The sequence below is a fragment of the Telmatherina bonti genome, assembly GCF_933228915.1.
Source record: "Telmatherina bonti genome assembly, chromosome: 2".
Taxonomy (NCBI): Eukaryota; Metazoa; Chordata; class Actinopteri; order Atheriniformes; family Telmatherinidae; genus Telmatherina; species Telmatherina bonti.
Window position 1 is genome coordinate 26,202,321 of NC_136620.1, and position 21,586 is coordinate 26,223,906.

The following is a 21,586-nucleotide window of genomic DNA, read 5'->3' on the forward strand; positions in this document are numbered from 1 at the left end:
TGTAGTTTGAAAATATAAATAAGGGCTATACTCTAACAGATCCTTTACACATCAAAATTCAGAATATGCATGGAGTGTTAAACAGTTTCAGACAAAAACAACTTCTGTCAGTGTTTCGTGATGAAACTCTGACAGCACCAGCCAGAGAGCCACAATGATCTGAGAAATCCCAATGTGCCAAAGATTGATTCATTTCTGTCCCTATGGTGCAGGACATTAGCCCCAAACTCTCTGCTATTAAAGGGACGGGCACTTTATAATGAATTGACTCATTTTAGTTAAAAAAAACAAACAAACAAACAAAAAAACAAACTATAAAATTAATACTTTTAATTAGCTGGTTGTAAAATATGATAGCAGATTTTCAGTAATAATTGTGCACATAATAGTCTCAAGTCTTGACTGGTTTAATGTAATTCAAAAGCATGTTTATCAAGTAGCATGTATGGCTCTGTGGCTGTTTATCAAATCAACATATAGGTGTGTTTTTCCCCACCTTCTTGTAACGTTTTAAATCAGATGTAATACCTTTTGGTCTGCAACGTAGGATCAAATATGGTCTTTTGCTTGAATGTTGTATCTTAGCTTTCCCGGTGAAGCTCGATCTCTGACAGAAAAAGCAACCCGAGGGCTTCTGTTTCCCATAATTTGTATTTTGCGACTGACTGCAGTTTCTGCGCCGCTGCTGCTCATACGCAATCCCTCGATAGGTGGTTGCCATGGATTCCTGGGTCACATGCGTGGGTTTCCTATAGCCAGAAGCAGCAGAAGATGCTCGGACCAAAAATCCAGAGCCATTTTCATTCAAGAAAAACACAGGATCTGCTGTGGACTGCTTGCTGACAAGGTGGCCAGACGACACTCGCACACTCTTAAAAAAAAAAATCGACGTTGTGCTTTTGATTGTGCCGAATTCGCAGCAAACCGGTTTTATCCACATTCATAGACTGAGAACAGGAATGAGTATAGAAATTCCTGAAGGACTGACGGAGCTGTTACAGAGCTTTACCGTGGAAGTGTTAAGGAATCAGCCCAGGGATTTGCTCGAGTTTGCATTACAGTACTTCACCCAGCTGAAGGACCGTGAGACCAAAGAGGCCTCTTTTGGCAATGACCAAAATTCGGCCCCAAGATCCGGAAAAGCGGTCAATTTCATTGACGAAGCAATGCAGATCGATTCTGAGAACGGAGAGGAGGAAGACGACGACGACGAAGAATTTATAGGTGGGTTAACACAGCCTGTTTGTGAGTCAGGTACACAATAATGCATGTGAATGTGAATGACCTTAATGTACTTTGAAATATAAGCATGCATCGCCGCGTGCTCAGCTGCTGTTCGGTGCCGAGAGGATGGAAGCAGAGAGCCGCGCTCGCCACCTTACACTCCACTCTCCTGTCATTTGCCATATATGGTCATGGAGGCTGAAAGATGGCTCGAAACGTGCTCGACTCTTAATGAGCAAACACGCTATTTCTTTGTTATTACGATGTCTTTAAATAACCAGAGCCACAGATTCAATAGAGAGGACTCCATTGTTCGTTGAATAAAAGCCCTGCACCGGTGGATCGTTGGAATAATTTCTTATCCAGGTGCAGGCCCGATGGGCCTATTTACACGGATTAGCCAATACTAAAAAAAAAAAAATGTGACAAAACAGATAACACATCTGTGCTAGTCTAGATTCAGACAATGCACATCATGATTCTGACTCGGTATCTCCTGAAGAGTGAACATATTTAGCACAATGGCCGGTGCAGGATTGCAAGCAGCATCAGCAGCAGCATAGCTCTGACACAGCATCCCAATGAGTAGTGGTCTGCAAGACTGGCTGCAATGGTTACATAAAAGCAGGTATACCACATTCACTTGCTTGATTGTCCTCTTTTTTCAGGTCAGATTTCCGCTTTGATATTTCATTGACTTTCTCTGCAGACTAGCTGGCTGTCAGTGGATGCTCTGTCTAATGTATATTTCATACTGACCTTTTGTGGAGAAGATTGACACCCTTTTGCTGTTTTACATAAAAACATTTTCCCCCATTTTAATTAGATGCAAAGACCTAAATCCACTTCAAAGCAGCTGTCCATATTCAGGTTTCACCCCAATGAATATGGATCCTAGATATGAGATGCTTTGCACACAGCAGTGTAATCCTTCTCAGTAATAATGGTCAGAGATTTAGTTAATGTTAAAATAACATGTAGTTTTCATACTTTTCAGCGCCGGTGATAAACAGATTCATCAGAAGAGCATCAGGTGAGTTAATGTTTGTTCTCTATAAATAGCTTATTTTATAGAAAATAAAATGTCTGGGCAATATCAATTCTGGAAATGTAAACTACTTTTCTGAATTATTGACACTGAGGCTGCTGGAGATTTGCTTCAGTGTGGTGTATTTTTCCATCTGTCTTCTGTTACTGTCTTCCTCTAATAATAATAGGCTTGATTTATTGGAGTCTGAGAGGCCACTTTGACATGAACCTGAGTGACGGGGATAGGGAGGTTACAGCAAGAAGTGCCACTTAGAACCATATTTTGTTCATAATAATAATAAGGCTATATCATAAGTATAATTAGATCCAATTTTTCTTTTGTGCACAGTATGAAAGTTATTCAGTAAATCTATACATATTTTAGTTACCCTTTACAAAACCAGATGAAAAATGAAATCTTACAAAGCATACTACAATGACCTTTAAAAATGGTACCAAGACAACGCTGGGGTGTCGCTGCATAGGACAGAAATGTGACATAGTGTCACCATATAACTCTTCAAACATGGTTCTCTAAAAACCCCATATTTATGGAATTGACAGGCTAATGAAATTATTTCAGGCTGCCATAAATGTAATACTTTTAAACTAGTAATAATACTTTAAATTTCAGTTTTTGTCAAACTATTTCCGCAGTATCTCATCCCCTTTTGTCTGAAATGCTGCAACTGATCTTTTCTACAGGTAGCTATGGGATGTGACTATAAATGTATGAAAATCACAAATTTTTGGACTGACTTTAAGATTTTGGGACATTGCAGACTTTTTTTTTTTACGATTGCTGAAAAACTATGTAAGACACAGAGGCCCAGAGTTAAAACACCAAGTACAATATCAGATAAAATTTAGGAGGAGAAGACTTGTTTTTGTTGACAGATAAATATCAGAATTTAGGTATTAGCAGTCTTGTAAACAAATGATATAAAATGCCTTTTTTTTTTTTTTTTACCCTAAAAGTTGTGATTTAACATGTCTTTACGAGGTTTAAGATGCATAAGTTGCACAGACAGACAGGTGCGCTGCAGAAGTAAACCATGCACAGAAGGTGATGGACACTGCTGCACTTGCAACATCAAGTTTTCTGAAAAGAAAAAAAAAACTCATTTTACATCTTTGAATATAGCAAAAATTTAGTCTTGCAGCAATTAGAAAGGGAAGACACCCTTTAAACTTTCATATGATCATAAATGGATAAAAAAAAAATTCCATAAATTCATACATTCACAGAACACGATATAACCTTGGCAGTCCACGTATAGTTTATTTGTTGTTCCCTTTCATGCAGTGTGTGCTGAGGCATTCAATCCTGATGAAGATGAAGAAGATAAAGAGCCAAGGGTAAACCGTAACACACGCCACTGCTACATATTTGTTTGTTTAGTTTTTACTATTGAGATTTAAGATTTAGTAATCAAATGATAAAATAATGAGTGATAAGACATCTTTTCCATGTTCTTACCAGGCAACGTCTTTTATCTTGTAGGTCACCTACCCCAAAACCGATGAGCAGAGACAAAGACTACAGGAAGCATGTAGGGACATTCTTCTGTTCAAGAATTTGGATCCAGTAAGTTGATTATTCCATAAGCACAAAGCCTTTCTTTTAAGTAGTGCTCGACCCAAGGCCAGGAGCTTTTTACTACTTTCTTAGAGCATTGTGTGCGACTCAAAGAGACTGTTTTCTTTTCTTACAATAGTAAAAGAATTTATTTGACATTTATTTCAATACACAAACTTTCAGTGTTTACTGTTTCTCACACTCTCAGGAAGAGATGTCTCAGGTGTTGGATGCCATGTTTGAGAAGTTCTGCATTGAAGGAGAGCACATCATTGATCAAGATGACGATGGGGACAACTTCTATGTAATTGAAAGGTGCTTTCAATTGGTTCTTTTACTTACACATTGTTTTCCAAATGTGGGCTTTTTTTGTGTTAATATTTGTACTTATGGTTTATTTTTTTGACTGTACTTTCATTCAGCGGGATGTTTAACATCTTTGTAAAAGTTGACGGCATAGAGAAGCTGGTGGGCTGCTATGACAACAGAGGCAGCTTTGGAGAACTTGCGCTGATGTACAACACCCCCAGAGCAGCCACAATAATTGCCAACTCACCTGGAGCCCTTTGGTGCCTGGTGAGTAAACTATTGCATCCTCCTGCAAGAGCACAGCTGGTTCCTCTGGGTTTTATAACACACTGTGCAGTCAGTTGACAAAATTTGAATAAACACACAGGTTGTCTGTGGCATTGTTGCTATTGGGTGCCACAGAGAGAGTTCGCTTCTCCAACTGAGGCGACATGATGTGGAAATCTTCCCTGTGGATTTGATTTTACATATGCCCACATACTCACAAAGCGTTAGAAAATCTTTTCATGAAATTTCAAACCTGTCATAGCTGAACACCTCCGTTGTCATTTTGATCATTCTAAAATGAAAACTTTAGTTAAAAATGATATTTCGATTAAATGTCAGGAAGCATTTTGCAACCAAAATGCTTTTTCCAAGATTCAGTCGCAACTTGATCTCTTCATGTGAAGCAATTTGTTTATTTATGACTCAGTCAGGGTTGTGTCCTCAAGAGGTGGTAACAGCTCCGTTATGTCATCTCTGTGCAGACTACGCAGGTTGCTGCTGTGTCCCCTGCTGACCTGAGTGACTTGAAGTGTATATTTGAGTCTGCGAACAACCAGGAGTCCCTGCTTAATGTGTCACCAGCTCAGGCTGAGAAAAAGCAGATCTGCCAGAGGGCAAACTAAAGATTATACCGGGAACTTTATTCAGTTCAAGTTAGGACTAATTATCTTATTAATAAGTTAAAGCAGGGGTGCCCAAGTCCAGTCCTCAAGGTCTACTGTCCTACAACTTTTAGAGGCAACTCACCTGAATCAAATGAATGGCTCACTATCAGGCTTTTGCAGAGAAAGGATGCATCTAAAAGTTGCAGGATAGCAGATCTGGAGGACCGAACTCGGGCACGTCTGGGTTGAGTCTTTCTTGGTTGTCTTGAGAGAAAAGATTTCCCAGCTGGAGAACGTCCTCTGTAATTACATCTACTTCCTGCAGTGTTGTGTCTACCTCTGCATGTGCTCAACTAACATGTTATCTGGAAATTATTTGTGTTTAGATATTATGTCATTTTGATAAAATATACCACATGAAGATTTAATGTTTGTTTATGAAAGCAGATGGTTGTAATACACGGATGGACTGATAACTGTTTTGTTTATTTTTTACATTTTAAAAACAAAACAAAACATTGTTTTAGTTTGTTTTTCCCTGCAGGAGATATTTAGCTTATTTCTAAAGGAAAAGGTGAATTATGCAGCAATTTGCAAACACAAATTCAACTCAAAATTCTTCACACAGCTAAACAATCAGACAAATAGGGATGTTTATGTGTTTACACTTCTATGTTTGGAGTGACTATTTGGTTTTTAAAATCCCTGCTTTAATGCACTCCATTCAACAAAGATACGACACTGGTCTATATGGAAATGTCAAATACATTTCTGATTTAGAAACAACAAAGCAATAGATAAATTGATAAACCTACAATAAACCTTTATCAATAGTCTCTGAAAGAGCTTTTACATCTCCATGTTCACCAAAGTGAACTTCTTTGAGTGTGTCTTGCATGAAATAAAAATGAAAGAAAAATATGAGTAGCAAGGAATTAAAGGTATGTTTCTATCTAAACTGGCAAATATGTCAACATATTGATGAATTAACAGTGAATTAATCTTCATCAGTTGATGACCAATTATCAAGTAATCACATGAATCATTGTTGAAATTATCAATTAGTTCACGATGGTCAACAGGAATTCACAATAAAGTCTTCATTAACAAATCCGTTAGTTCATGAATTACACATTTCTTAGGTATATAATATGTACTATTATTGTAAAGTCTCATCCATTTTACACCAGGAGAAAAGTGAGTGTATCTGACTGAAAAAGAAGAAACATGTTACACAAACCTTAATATTCTCTGAATGTGTGTTTCAGGATCGTCTGACTTTCAGGAGGATCATAGTGAAGAACAATGCAAAGAAGAGGAAACTGTATGAGGCTTTCATTGAAACACTACCGCTGCTCACATCTTTAGAGGTTAAGATCCTTTTTTTTTTTCCTTCAGTGTTACAGTGCACCATTCATTTGCACTAAAACCCCTGTTGGCTAAAACTTCTTTAATCAGGTGTCGGAGAGAATGAAGGTAGTAGACGTGCTCTCCACCAGGGTGTACAGCGATTCACAGCAGATTATTGCTCAGGTGATGAATGTGTCTTCTTTGCTTTTTAGTTTGTTTTGCATCCATGCTGCTTTTTTTTTTTTCTTTTTACAATTTGTCATTTTACATTGCAGGGTGATTTAGCAGATTGCTTCTACATCGTTGAGAGTGGCCAAGTTAGAATTACCATGAAACGAAGCCGGGTATTTTTGTTTTGTCTCACTTTAAAAAAATATTTTCAGAGTTTAAAAAAGTCAGTTAAAAAAATCTTGTGATTTTTTTAAAGCCATCAAGTTGTTATGATATCTTATTATGTGTATTTCTTTCTAACTAGACAAAAAAAGACCAGGAGGAAGAAGAGACGGAGATCGCCACATGCACAAGGGGCCAGTATTTTGGGGAGTTGGCTCTTGTCACAAACAAGCCCAGAGCTGCATCTGCCTACGCTGTGGGGAGTGTCAAATGTTTAGGTATATTTTGAACATTTCTTTTTGTAGTGACCCATGGTGTTAAACTATCACCTCTTCAGCTTTTGCTTTTTCATTTTCCTTTAAATTATTTCCAGGATAAACCATAATATCTATAGTATAACATCAAGTCATGCTCCCAAATACACTTCTCAAGCATAATTACACAAGTAATAATCTCGTAATCAGTGCTTCGTAATAAAGTGTCTGTTAAGATTAAATTTACATTTTAGATTTTCCAGTTATTTTTAAACTAACATGGCTTTCATTGTTTTAATCTCCATCTTTGCTTAAAATGCTTTGATTTCGGCCTGTTTTGAATTTGAATATTCTATAAACTTAGTTGATCTTAAAATGTTAAGGAAATTTCAAGGTCTTAATCACTTTAATCAATTTTAGAACCCAATCATTTTTACCCTAAAATAGGAGTTTTTTTTCAGAATTTTATATTTCAAGAAGTTGTAATGAATTAGTTGAGATACCAGCCTCATTATTTATGTGAAGGTAGCAGGCTTACAAAAATGCATTGTTCCTTTACCACTAGGGGGCATCATTACGGTATAAAATGTATTTGTACTTAAGGAAAGCTGAACTAGGTGCTGACAATGATATCTTGTTCCCAGAACCGGAATTACTCATTAGCTACTGTCTTGCTGGTGTTAACAAAAGTCTACATGTTGATCCAGTAGTGTGTTATGTTCACTGTCGGACCTTTGGCAGTTTTATGTGTGCAACTGATTTTAAAATATACAAACTGACAAAATAGCTTTTAAAGTGTTTATAAAGTTATTATAGCTTTATTTGCATTAAATAGCCATTTTATTGTAACTCTTTTATTACAATTTTATTACTTTTATTGTTACTATTTTATTGTAACATTTATTGTAACTGGGTACATGGGTTAAACTTTATCATCATAGCTTCTAATCATGACTTATTCTTTGCACGAAACCAAATGTTTTAAATAACATGGACTTGGCTAAATTTCAGTACATTTCAGTCTCCATAATAAATAATAAATATTACATTTTAATAAATGATACATTTTTGAGAGCTGACTCTGGTGAGAAGCTCTTGCTCCGTGATAAAAGTTTTAGGGATAGCCCAAACGTTGCGTTCATATCTGAGTCTTGTCATCTTTCTTTTTTTAAAATTTTATCAGGGAGGTGACAATATGAAAAATGTGACAATGTCTCAGTAGATGAACTGCTGTCGTCTAAGAGCCAGTTTTAGTCTTAACAAATGCTAGTTGTTACATTGTGTAACATTATGTACTTTTCATTTTATGTTCATTTTTATTTCACAGCACTTTCTTTAAATTTTCATTGATGTCAACTTCTCTTTCTCTGTGTTTTTCAGTCATGGACGTTAAAGCCTTCGAGAGGCTGCTTGGCCCATGCATGGACATCATGAAGAGAAACATTGCTAACTATGAGGAGCAACTGGTGACCCTCTTTGGAAGTAGCCCTGAAATTGAGCAACAAAATGCATGAGATCACTTCAATGGACCACAAAGTATTAAATAGGGGGAGAAAATGAGGCTTTTATGGATGTTTTCCTCTTAACCACTCAAACAGCTTTTTTTTCAAAAAAAAAAAAAGAAAAAAAAAAAAAGAAAATATCCATCACACCACAACATTTGTGTGTCAGATATATAAACAAGACTAAGATAAGGCTTATTTTAGTAGAGCGTGCCACAGAACATCATGACTGCAGTAAGCCAAAGCAGAGTTGCTTAAAGCTTGATTCGTTTTTCATTTGACCTTCACCTTTTAAATGTAGGTGTATATTTTACTTGTTGGTGTCAGGTGCATTATTTGTTTGTAAAATGAACACTTTGTTACCTTTCACTTTTTTCCACAGTGTTCAAGCTGCATCTACTATATATTCTTGTTTGTACATTTCTAAATCTTACTGGTTAAAAACCAGAGGCTGAAGCATATTTCTTACTGGATTAATGTGAGCAAGTATATCATCTTCTCCCATCACAGTAGCAAGAGAACTGTCTCAAAATCCCCAATGTGAGAAAAACAAACAGTTGCCAAAAAGCTTTGGTTGGATTTTCATCCTTTACATGTTGACTACAGCTGAATGTGGTTGACATTTTTACAAAATTGCATCTCTGTTACCACCAGATTTAATCCATTAAATCCATGCTCTTAAACTGTTTATCATTGTTGGTAAGTGTTTGTGGCTGTTGCCTATGCCCTGCTTTTGCTAAAAAAAAAAAAAAAAAAAAAGGAAGCAAACTTAAGAGAGATAGCTGATAGTTTTGTAAGAATATACAACACATTGCTGTACAATTTTAAAAAACTGAGTGTTTACTGTTACTATAGACCCACTTCTAACTTAATAAGTTGCCCCTAGACTGTAGTGATTAAAAGCAGTGTCTTAAAACAATGAATTTTTGTTTTTTAATGTAAAATTTAGCTCATACTGTTTGTGTAGGTAAAATATACATTATTAAGACATCCATTATTGCTGTCTACCTCTGCCAACAATTTGTATAAATTCTCACATAGTGGGAATTTAAAGTGGGTCCTCTACTTCTCCTCTCTTTTTAAATCAATATTTGAAGTCTTATGTATACTTTCTGCAGCTGAATTGTTCTAAACTGGTTTTCATGTAAACATACTAATTTTGTTCCTTTCTGGTAGTAGTAGTCATTTTTGAAAGCAAACCACGACAACAGCTCGAGAAGGAAATGTATGTTTCACTTTTCATGTCAATAAAGAACATTTTCTATTGTCGGGTCACCTGGTTATTCGTTACAGCAAATTTGATGCGGTCCAAATGTTTTCATTCAGTAATTATCATTATTAAATCTTTCACCATTCAGTCATGCATTCTTACTGTCGCTAGATTTATATCAAAGAAAGATTTTGGAATCATTTCATTACTTTAGTTATAAAATATTCTGGAAAAAATTGTGCCAGATGCAGCAGCAGCAGTAGCAAGGTGACATAAAAATATCATGTATTGTTCGTGTTATTGCCAATCAGCTGTTACTGGGTAGTAACAGGCATGCACTTTTAGCCAATTATCATCTGATAAACAAATAAAACTCCGCCCCTTTTGTTTTTGTCAGCTTATTTGACCAATAGAATATCTATATTCTTGTGACTGACATTCACAAAGACCAATAGGAGGCTTTCTTATGTACTAGTCATTTCCACCCCTCGACTGAATGCTGCGGAGTTTCTTGATGGCGTTAGAAATGGTAAGTGGGAAGTTGATCACTTTTTTCGAACAAATGAATGGTTTAAACCTATTTTCAATACACTATCTAAGTGAAACACAGCCTTGCATGTCCTAAATGCTGTTTTAGTGTAGCTGTCATGGATTTTTATGATGCTGACAGGAAGGTTTTGTTCGACAATGTTTTTTTTCTTTTTTTTTTTTTTCTTCTTTTTTTTTTTCTCGGAGTGACGCTTGTTGTTTTGGCGATAAGAAACCCACTCGACAGCATTTAATAAATGAAAAAAAAAAAGTCTTACATTTAGAAATGCTTGCTATATTTAATGAGAAAATATGGTTTAGAGGCTTCCAGAGGTTTTCGTGTCATTCATTTTGAACTGAGCACGGGTTGCGTCATGCCTCAACTTGTTGACATTCTTTTGTTTACAGTGTTAGAGTCGACAGGCTCTAAGGTTGAGTGCAGATTACTTCTGCTGCTTTTGAGAAGTGGGGGTAGAGTTGCACTGGCATTCAATCCATCTGTTTGGACAAAATGTTACGCAATAGTATTTTTTAACGACGCAGCTATTTTCACCAAGGTTATGTGTAGAAATTTTTTTTTTGATGTTTTTTCTTTAGCGACTGATGGGTTGTCAGCACACAGCTGATGAGCGTTTCTTCCTTGTTAGCTGAACCATTACGCGTTATCGACTTCCTTTGTATATGCGATTCTATCGAAACGACGAGTTACTGGAGGATATCAATTTATTATAGCAGAAAATATTTCTATTCGTTATTAGTGTAATTACATGTTTCGTCAGCTATTGTGTTTTTAGCTTCCAGTCGCCACTTTTAAAGACAAATTTCTGTTATTTTTCACTTTTCTGTGCAGCGTTGAATGAATGAGCTCTGGTACGCATGCGCCAAACCCATTTAAGTTTATAAACAAGGCCTCCACGCAGCGAGTCACATGACTAGTTATAGAGGTTTTTACTGTGTAAAATCAGACAAAGGATTTCCTACAGCCTCCTGCGTTTTCCTTCATATAAATGCTATGAGTGAACAACAACGATTGCATACTATTTGTAGTGTTTTTATTTTTTAACACAGCATAAAATGTTTGAAAAGCTTCTGTTTGTAAAGTTATTGTTACCTGTAAGTGTTATGCATTTAACAATGACGTTTTTAATGAAGCAACAGTGAGAAGAGTATATTGTTTTAAAAAACATTGTAAATAGATGTAATTAGTTTAACTTTTGATGGCAGGCTTTCTAACTCTTTTCCTTTTGCTTTTTCCTAAATCAGCTGATGTGTCAGAGTCTGACAATGAAAACTGAGTAAGTTGTAGCCTTTGAATAAAGAGAAAGGATATAGTAGATAACTGCAAAAATGGATGAATCATTTGATCCACTCAAGTGTAATGAAGACCTGCCTTCTTCACCTGGATGCCACATGGATTATGGTACGATGTGAAACCAGGACAAATTTATGATCAATGATTTTTTTCTATAAAGGATTCTTTTCTCATATTAGGTGCAATCAATACTTTAATCTTTTCTCAGATGACATGCCTGAGCTGCAGGAGGTGGAGGAGGACCAGAGGTCTCAGGGCTTATTTCATGTGGGAGCCGTGTCTCACCAGGAGCTCAGCTGCTCCCCAAACACCAACTGGCTCGCTGAGTTGGCCAACATTGCCACCAGTCCTCAGAGCCCGCTGCTGAAGGATGCCCCACACAAGAGGTTTGTACAGATATGTAGTATGTTGAAACTCAGCTTAGGCTGCTGTATGCATACATAAGACATGAATGCACACAAAGATTGACGCTTGTAATAACATCAGTACACCTGGGGGGGGTTTCACAAAGCAGGACTGGTAAGTTAGCAGCATAACATAAAGTACATATTGTGAAATATCCCCTGTACCGGTGTTGAGTTATTGCTTCCATTATCTTTCCATAATTACAACTTAGAATTAGCTAAAGTAAATAATAAAAAATACAAAGAAGTAATTTTACAGGATAGCACTAAAGTGTGTAGTTTAATGATTCACTTTATCAATACACAATATCATTGATATGTATTTCTATAATACAGTTCTGGTCAGATGTATCATCTCTGCATAATTACATTCATCATATTGTCATTTTCAGATCATCTCCAGTTCATATTTTTGGCAACAGTAATAGTTTACATTCCTATGCCCGGCCCCCATTAGCCAGCAGCGCACCCAACCCGTCCAGAGGCCACCTCAGGGAGCGCAGGCGTGTCAGGGTAACTTTTCACTCTCAACTCTTTCTTGGAAATCTAAGAATTGTTCAGTTCAGTTTAGTTATGTTCAGTTATGTTTATTTAAATGATGCCATTATAGGAATTATTTGCTTCTTCACCAGGCCAGCAGCGAATCAGAGTCTGGAGTTTTCTCAATGTCTTCATCGTTTTCTGATGATGAAGATATGGCCTGGTCTCACTCTTGGCCCTCCACAGCTTGGCACTGCTTCCTAAAAGGTGTTTACAGGCATCGCCATGTATATATGTATCCATCAAAATACATGCTCACAAAAACATACTAAGAAACACGGAGATTTAAATCAAACAATATGAAGTTAAGTTCAGCCTTACTGAGAAAAATCTAATGATATTGGACTTAAAATTATTACACAAAAATATGCTTTAATCGAAAAGGATTTAATAAAACATATTTTTTCTTGATTATTAGTTTTAACATCTTCTGTGTTTAAACAGAAATTTTGTTTTTAATTAATTAATTAGAAATTAATGCAAGTATGGACAACACCACTTTATAAGCCGTTGTCGCTTGTACAGAAGCTCTCACCTCTGGTGCCCAAACAGCAGTATTGCATCCATTTTCTAGCATTCTCAGTGTTGTAACAGTATAACACACACTTGGTACTTATTCATCATGTTACTTTGTTGTGTTGATATTCAGGAACCCGCCTGCGCTTCCATCGGGGTCCTAATGTGGAGTGGCAGGAAGCTGATGAACTCGGGGATTCAGATGATGACTCGGATGATGAAAACATGATGCCATCCTCATTCTCTCTCAAGGTGAGATGACCAACAGAGACTTTAGCACATTACATTATTCATGTTGATGTTGTCCTGGCTGGTAGGATGTCTGTTTGTGCATTTTTGTGTAAAACTGCAATGGCTTGGAAAGGCCACAAGATGGCAAAGATGCCCACAGTTAAAGTACAGTAATCCTATGAATGTGACTTAAGCAATCACTCTCATTGATACACAGTGATGGTATTTTCACACATAACCAAAACAAAGTTTTCAGGAAGGCGGACACCAACTCCTTACTGGTCATGACTTCAACCGTCCATCTTATTGACTTTATGCTTTATTTACAGAGATATGGCTCAGATGGCCTTAAGTTGGTGAACCACGAAGAGACAATATCCTTTGGCCAGGCAGTTCTTAAGCTGACCTTTGACCCAGGGTCGCCAGATAAGGGCCTTCTAACAGCCGAGTGCCGATTGGATCACCCATTTTTTGTTAAGAACAAAGGTACGACTGTATTTGTTTCCTGGTTTTTGTTGCAGAAGATGTTAAGAAGCTTTGTCTGTATGAGAGCAAGAGAGAGAAAACATCTTTGCCAGCAGAAGCTTTAACTGATCACACAGTGTTGGTTAAATGAAGACCATTCAGGACATTTTTTTTTTTTAGATAAAAATCTTAAAAATCTGATCTGTCATGTATTATTTTTCTTTGTCAGGGTGGTCTTCCTTTTACCCAAGCCTTACTGTGGTGCACCACGGGATTCCTTGCTATGAGATGCATCTGGGAGACGTGTGCCTGCCACCAAACCATCCAGATGCTATTAACTGTGACGACTCAGTTGTCTTTGACACTTTCAGAAGGTGCACACTTTAAATTGTTGTCTTGCTTTGTATAATTCAGAGATCTAAATTGTTAATAAATGTCTATAAATGTATTGTTAAATATTTCATTTGCTGTGGAATTATGACAAAAACAATGGCAACTTTTAATCTTAAACGTTTTTTTATTAGTTGGAGTGTTGATTTAACAATTGTGTTCTCCCAAACTCTCTAAAGTGAGTTGCTTTTCCTTTTTGTCTACAGCTATGACTTCACCCCGCTAGATTCCTCAGCAGTATATGTTCTCAGCAGCATGGCTCGCCAGCGCAGGGCCTCCTTGTCCAGTGGGGGTGCTGTCAGCCCAGACTGTGATAAACTTGAGCATTCATGCTCCCCACAATCCTCTAGTAGCAAATCAAACCGGAGCCACAACTCAGGGACAGCCAGTGGTGCCACGCCTACAAAATGCAAGCGGCCAATGAATGCCTTCATGCTTTTTGCCAAGAAATACAGAGTGGAGTACACGCAGATGTATCCTGGGAAGGACAACAGGTGATCAATAAGATTCAATGCATTTACAAGTGCTTTTATAAAGATATAAATGAAATACTAATCAGTTAGTGTTTCTAATATTTCTGTCACTGGTCATACATGCCGTTTTAAAATCAGTCACTTCAAATTCAGCCCTAAAGTGGGAGATCAAATGTGGGCATTAAAAACCCCCAGGATTACCACAACTAACTTGACAGCAACGTTCTTGAGAGTTGTCTTGCTGTTTAGAATTGTGGATTGTCGTTCATTTCGAGACACAGTGTTCCAACATTTTTCCACATCAGGCTGATGATATAATCAGATGGACGTAAAAACCCTGAAAGTAATTTGTTCTGCTTTGCAAATATGTCTTCAAAAGATAAAACAGGCAAAGGTCAAGGCATTTATAGGTTTACTCAGACTTATCAGGTTGGATATCTTGGTGGCCCCATATCAGAACACATCACATCTACTTCATTCAGTTCAATGCAATTCAGCTTTATTTGTACAGCACCACTTCACAACAATGTCATCTCAGAGCACTTTACAGACACATCCAATCAAGCCAATTCAGAAATAGTTTAGCTAAAAGAAACAAACTGATTGCATCCAATCTTGACTTTGATCCAATCCCCCATCCTGAGCATACATGAGGCAACAGTGGGAAGGAAAACTCCCTTTTAACAGAAAGGCAAAACCTCCAGCAGAACCCGGCTCAGGGAGGGCAGCCATCTGCTTTGACTGGTGTGAATGGAGAGGACAGGAAAGACAGATCAACATCCTTCCTTAGCTTTGGCATCATTGAAGGAACAACTCTTCACCTGCAAAGGACTGATGCATTCTCCAAGATCTGTTCTAGCAAGCATTGAACAAGCATTATTATACTGCAAAACCTTCTCCTGACAGTTATTTCATGCATGATTATGACGTTTCAGTTAGTTGTTGTACAAATACCTTTGATTTGACGCTGTTTATTTATAATGTTTTAAATGAAGTTTTAGTGCTGTCCTGTTTTTCTTGGCTGAAAACTAAAGCGTGATTCGTTTTGCAACTAAAACCATGATCTAAATGTTTGTGCATGCTCCGGGAAAGAAAGCCAATAGTGGAATTAAATCTCAGTTTTAGGCTTTGTTTAATGTTTATCAGCAAGTTTTATATTGTTTGGACAACAATGAAATCAGTGAAATGCAAGAGGCATTAGATTCTAACAAGATAATAATGGAAAAATCCTTTTCTTTCTACTTTTATTCTTTCATTCCAGAGCCATCAGTGTCATCCTGGGTGACAAGTGGAAGAAGATGAAGAGTGAAGAGAGGAGGATGTACACCATGGAGGCCAAGGCTTTGGCTGAAGAGCAGAAAAGACTGAATCCAGACTGCTGGAAACGTAAACGAACCAATTCAGTAAGGGCCGCAACCAATGAACGTTTCAGTCCAGTAGTTTGTTATAAAAACATCCAAGCTGTACACTGACTGAGTTAACCTGCATCTTTCCACAGGGTTCCCAGCAGACCTAGATAATCCCCCCCAGGAGTCCGCAGCTGCTGGTGTTTTCGCATGCAGAGATGCTGAATAGAGTCTGACGGACTGCTTGATGCCTCTTTGCTCTCCTGTATTCTTGAGACTCAACTGTGATGCTGAATTCACTTGCTTTTGTAACCTTAAAATATAGAGGCAAAAAGAATTATAAAGTATATACAAAACTTGTAATCTAGTCACTAACAGCGCATATATTTTATTATATCTTTAACGTCAAAGATGTCTTATTCCCCTTTTAAAAAAAAAACAAACAAACATAAAACCTCTCATACACTTAAGGTGATTTTTTATTCATTGGTGGAGTAAAGATTCAGAGCTTGTGTTATGCTTCAGCATGGAAGGAGCAGCAAGCAGCAGTTTATAATTGTAAAAAGGGGAATTTTTAAACTTTTTTTTTTTTACAACTTTTCATATGGATATTTTTAATATTGCACAGATTGGAAATCCTTTCGTACAGTTTGTATTTCAGAGTATATTCTGACACTGAGCTATGGTCTACAGTCACCCCTCCCCAACCCCACCAAGCACCTCTCACCCTATTTCAGCATGTGGTGGTGGGTTTACAGTCAGTCACGAAGCACTTCATCCCTTTCCTGTAAGTGCTTATACATTCTGCACTTTATATAGATAATGTAATCTAATCATATACAGCCATTGTATACATGGTAAAAACAGTTTGTATAATACATCAAGTATCTTGATAGTTAGCCATTTGACAAGATCATGGCCCAACAGCCAAGCTCTGCTTTCAGGTTGAATTTTAAGTGGTTTGTTTATTGTACAGGTTTCACAGCTCCATCAACCTCTTGCACAGAGTGTCCTTGTATCATATTATAAATAATTTTTTTAAACTTCTTATCCAGGTGTGGTTCTTTCTTTTCATTTTTTTCTCAGCTGTAATAATACCTAAGACATGATGCATGGTTTTGTATTTGAATACACGTTCATACATTTTTTCATGTCTTTTGTCCTTTTATTTAAAAATAACTTTCACACATAAGTGCATGCTTTTTACCCTGAGCGGTGGACCAATTCAGATTATTAATATCCAGCAATACAATCAAACCTGGCATTTCTGTGGGTTTGCCACATAAAAAAACATCATGCACAAATGTTAGCAGTTATATTGCTGCAAAATTACTTCATCTGAGATGGATAAGGACCACAAATATTTTAGCTGATCTCACATTGTGGAATCTCAAAAATCTTAGGAGTAATGTAAATGAGAGCATGTGCTATCTTAAGCTTTTAACTGATTACAGTGCTTCGAAGGCAGACTTGTATGTGTTGAAAATATAATTTGATGTAGTTAAATGTGTGATTTGTTAGAAATCCCCCCTAAATCTTGACTTCACAGGCTAAAATGATTAAACACATATCACCTCTTACCATGAGAAGGAAATCCACTCTCAATTGTAAGCTTTCACATAAGAAATGAAATAAAAAAAAAGTGATCAGGTCTTTAAAAATTATACTATCCACACATAATATATTAAACTGCAGGATTGCTTGTGCCACAAAAACAGACGATGCAGAGGCAGTGTGTAGATAAAGTAAAAGAATCCTCACTGCTTCCAAATACTTAGGATCTCATCATTTTTAAGTGGAAAAACATTATAGACAAGTTGTGAACATTCAAGACGTGTCTTTCTAGGAGTTCAGACCATGAAATGTTTTTTTTTTTTTTTAATGCCGACACAAGCAGAGTTATTTTGGAAAATGTTTAAGTTTGAGTGCAAACAAAAAAAGCATACAGAATGACTGAAATATAGAATAAAGTATACACAGAAGGGGAGGCTGGAGAAAGCCTCTTGTCTTTAAGAGGAATGTGACAGCATGGTATAGGGTTGCAACAGGAACAATATCCTTTGGACAGATTAAACTAAAGCAGAGGGAAAAAAGCACCATATAAGATCAAATACTTAATATCTGATTTCAAACGTGGTTGAGGGCTTATGATTTTAATGGACTTTGCAGCCACTTGGGCGCCCTGAGTTTTAAAGTCAGTCACAAACTCCTCTATATCAAAGTACAAAGCATTGAAGGACAACTCCAGTCCTTGAGGATGCATTTTACAGGCTTTAGATCAAATCAACTTGTCAAGGTGGTCAGGTGGCCAAGCATGCTGACCGATTTATCTGATTCAAGTGTACTGAAGCAGGAAGCATCTAAAATCCACAGGACTGTGGGCCTTAAGGGTCAACTTTGCCCAACGATAGTCCGTCCAACGGCAGCAGCTTCACTCACACTGTCTCATGCGACATGAAAATGCTTCCAAGCACATCTGAAAATCTACAACAGAATGACTAAAACATAAAATGATTCAGTTCAAGGTCCAGGAGTTGAGACCTGACCAGGCCTGGTTGAGATGCTGTGGTGGGACCTTAAGAGAGATGTGCATGAAAACAAAAGTCCTCCACGATAATGTCAGACACTAACAACAGCACTCTGAAATGAGAATCTTAAAGGTGCTATAATATGCAAATAAATCATGCAGCATTCTTAGTTTTTCCTCACAAACCTTCTGCATTTCATCCCAATTTTTATGAAATAAATGATAAAGCATGTGGTGTTATTCATTTTAGGCAATATTTCCCTTGCTATTGGATCTGTATAAGGAAAGACATTATAAACAAAGAAGTGAAACCTTTCAATTTGAAAGATTGTACTTTTATTTTTTTGGTTCTACACAAGTACACAAGTAATACACACTGTTGGAGCCAGGGGGCACCATTGCTCCATTTCCCTTCATTGTTGTGCAGATTTTCTTCAGACATACAGCACAGTTTTCCTTTTCAGTTGTCTCGCTGTAAATGATGATATCATAACAAAGTAGGCAACTCTAATACATAGTCTGCTGATTAAGAAACTACAGTCTTTAAATTTCATAGTAATTTAAATAAACTACAACATGTTGTGGCTGCATGGGAACAGACAATAACTGGTCGTTTACCTCACTGCACTCAAACATAAAAGAAGATTCATTAAAAAAAAAAAAAATCCCTAACATTATTTATGGAGTGAAAAAAAAGTTATTTTCATGTGTAGATTGTTGAGGTTTCTGCTCAGCGTTAAGCAGAAAATGGTCAGTCGAGAAGAGTGAGAAATCATAGCTTTGCATGCCTCATGAAATAACAATGATCAACACCCTGCAATCCTTTCAAGCGCAGGAATCTAATTATAGCATATTCATAACAGGCTGCTCAAAAGAATAGCAGTTAATACTTAAGCATTTCAGGGGGAAATGAAAAGCTGTGCTTGGCATGTGGCTGAATATCACCGTACATTTAATGGAAGGATAAAGAATATTGTAACTGTGGTTGGAAATGAGAAACATCTTTCAGATCTTGTCACAGTCCTGTAAATTAAAACAATATGTCACTGTTACAAGCAGCACATCCCACAAAATAGAAGTACAATTGTCTTTTTTATAAATGTTGCTGTGTCGACACCAAAGAAATTCAATATCTTAAAGTGAAAACACATATTACATGAGTCTTCTTACATTTAATGGTGTTTTGTGAGGCTAAAAAGAGTCAAATTCTTTTCTAACTCAGCCAACATTATCAAAACATACTGAAATGGTTAGAACAAAATCTCATACCGACGACTTGACAAGCACAAAACACTTTTTTAATCAATTCCTCTAAGGTTGCTGGGTGGAATCAACAGACTAAGTCATCCAGGAGAAGCTAACCAACACACTGTTTGCATTTATGCAAGTTATGAAGTCTTGTGACAGATATAAAAAAAACAAAAAGCATGAATATTAAAACGAACAATTAGAACGGCAGAAACCGAGACAGACATCATCACTGCTGGCTTCCTCATAAATCAGAGGCTGCACCTCAATCAAGGGAGTCTAATTAGGGCCAATTAGCTTTAGTAATTCACTGAGAGAGATAGCAGACAGTGTCTTTAAAAGAGCAGAGTATTTATTGTCTGAACACGATGCCTGAAAGGAATTGTGTAATTCATACATTACTGTTTTTTTGCTGGTTTCCACAGTTGTTGCACAAATTTGTAATTTGCCAAACACAAGACAAAATCTGAGAGTTGTAGTTACCGCACCCATCTTCCCTTTTTAATGTCACATTATAAATCACTTGTACACATGCTGCATGCTCATTTGTCATTTATGCCAAATCACTGTGCAATAGTCTTGAATATTTGGTAAAGAGGAGCTGACACCAGGAAGACGACAGCAGGTAAAGAAGATTAGTACTCAACCATCACCAGAGTCTCACTTTTCCCATGAGAGTTGTCTCTTTTCTCTGTCCATGACAAGGAGGATGTGGGAAATAAAGGAGGGAGAAGCTGGGTTCTTTTTACATAGTTTAATGCCACTTATTTCTTAAACTTCTTTCTAATTGACTATTTTAATGCCTGAAATATTTAGTGACTGACTAACTCACATGTGTGTGTTTGTATTTATGATAGTTTTAATGGTCAATTTAAATTTTCTGATGTCAAGTGCCAGGTTTCCTCTTGGAGACCATTGGAAATTTGAACAGAAATAATACAACACTGACACCTCTTTTCTTTTAATCTAAAACAAGTATTATTAATCGTAATTCTGCTGCGGAGTACAAAGATTTGCATCAACTCATGTTGGGAAATATTGATGGACAGCTCAGTACTTGACCCGAAGCAAAAAAAAAAAAACCAAAAAACCCCCTATCTTAATTATTTTAGTTCCATCTTTTAAGAAGCCAGTAAAAAAACAATACAAAACAAAAAAAAAACCCAAAACAAAACAAAAACTAAAACAGTAGCTGTTAACTTGTCATCTTCCATTACTCTGTCGTTTAAAAATCGACTGCAGAGAGAGCAAACACTGTTGGCACTTCTCATAGATGTTGTGTGGGAAGGACTAACACCTATCACAACAAAATCTCTGCACATCGAGGTCAAGCTTCATTCAGGAGGGAGCTGTTGATGCCCTGACAGGATGTTGTCAGAGACCTGACTGGTGGCAAAGTGCAGGCCACAGAAGGGAGGCTGCAGTAAAGTCAGGAAAACAGCTGTCGGCCGAGCTAATCACCTGCTTGTCCTTTACTGCGAACCATTTTCCAGCATTTAGAACTGAATGCATAATGTTTTTTTTCTTAAAAAAAAGAAGGAAAGAAAAAAGAAAGGCATTTTGATTATTGTGTTCTTGTAAAATTTACAGTACATGCGCATCAGTGAATGGAATATGCAGTGGATATTCTGTTTATGATGATGTCAAACATCTTTTGTAAAACTTATTTCTCAATCTTACTGCCTTGCACATATGTGCAGCAAAATTAAATTACCCTGTTAGTTTAGATTTGGGAATATGGACATGGTGCAAGCACACCTGTCATCACTTGGTGAGTCCACATTATACCCTATTCACTCACTCAGCACCTGTCACCGGGTTCTTTTGACATCCTTTTCCCAGTCCTCATTCATGCTCCTTCATCCTTAAAGATGGAGTATGTAAGATTTTCAATATTTTCAAAATAAATTAACTAAAAAAATAACTACAATCATAATTAGATAT

The 21,586-nt window shown here is 36.9% G+C and overlaps 2 protein-coding genes across 2 annotated transcripts; both read left to right on the forward strand.

Annotated features, from left to right (window-relative positions):
- Window positions 1-736: 736 nt before the first annotated feature.
- prkar2b (protein kinase cAMP-dependent type II regulatory subunit beta) lies at window positions 737-8,464 on the forward strand (the record flags this gene model as incomplete). The annotated part of the gene is given in 12 exon segments (XM_079255391.1): window positions 737-876; window positions 878-1,224; window positions 2,222-2,257; window positions 3,560-3,612; window positions 3,758-3,841; window positions 4,041-4,147; window positions 4,255-4,408; window positions 6,282-6,383; window positions 6,472-6,546; window positions 6,639-6,707; window positions 6,839-6,974; window positions 8,331-8,464. Coding segments are annotated over 12 exon segments (1,437 nt in total).
- Window positions 8,465-10,152: 1,688 nt separating this feature from the next.
- Window positions 10,153-16,849, forward strand: hbp1 (HMG-box transcription factor 1). Its single transcript, XM_079254945.1, has 11 exons — window positions 10,153-10,191; window positions 11,454-11,610; window positions 11,711-11,888; window positions 12,299-12,419; window positions 12,539-12,653; window positions 13,096-13,214; window positions 13,523-13,679; window positions 13,888-14,032; window positions 14,255-14,542; window positions 15,783-15,924; window positions 16,020-16,849. Exons 2-11 carry the CDS (start codon window positions 11,538-11,540, stop codon window positions 16,035-16,037), a joined length of 1,356 nt encoding a protein of 451 aa, XP_079111071.1. The 5' UTR covers window positions 10,153-10,191; window positions 11,454-11,537; the 3' UTR covers window positions 16,038-16,849.
- Window positions 16,850-21,586: the final 4,737 nt, after the last annotated feature.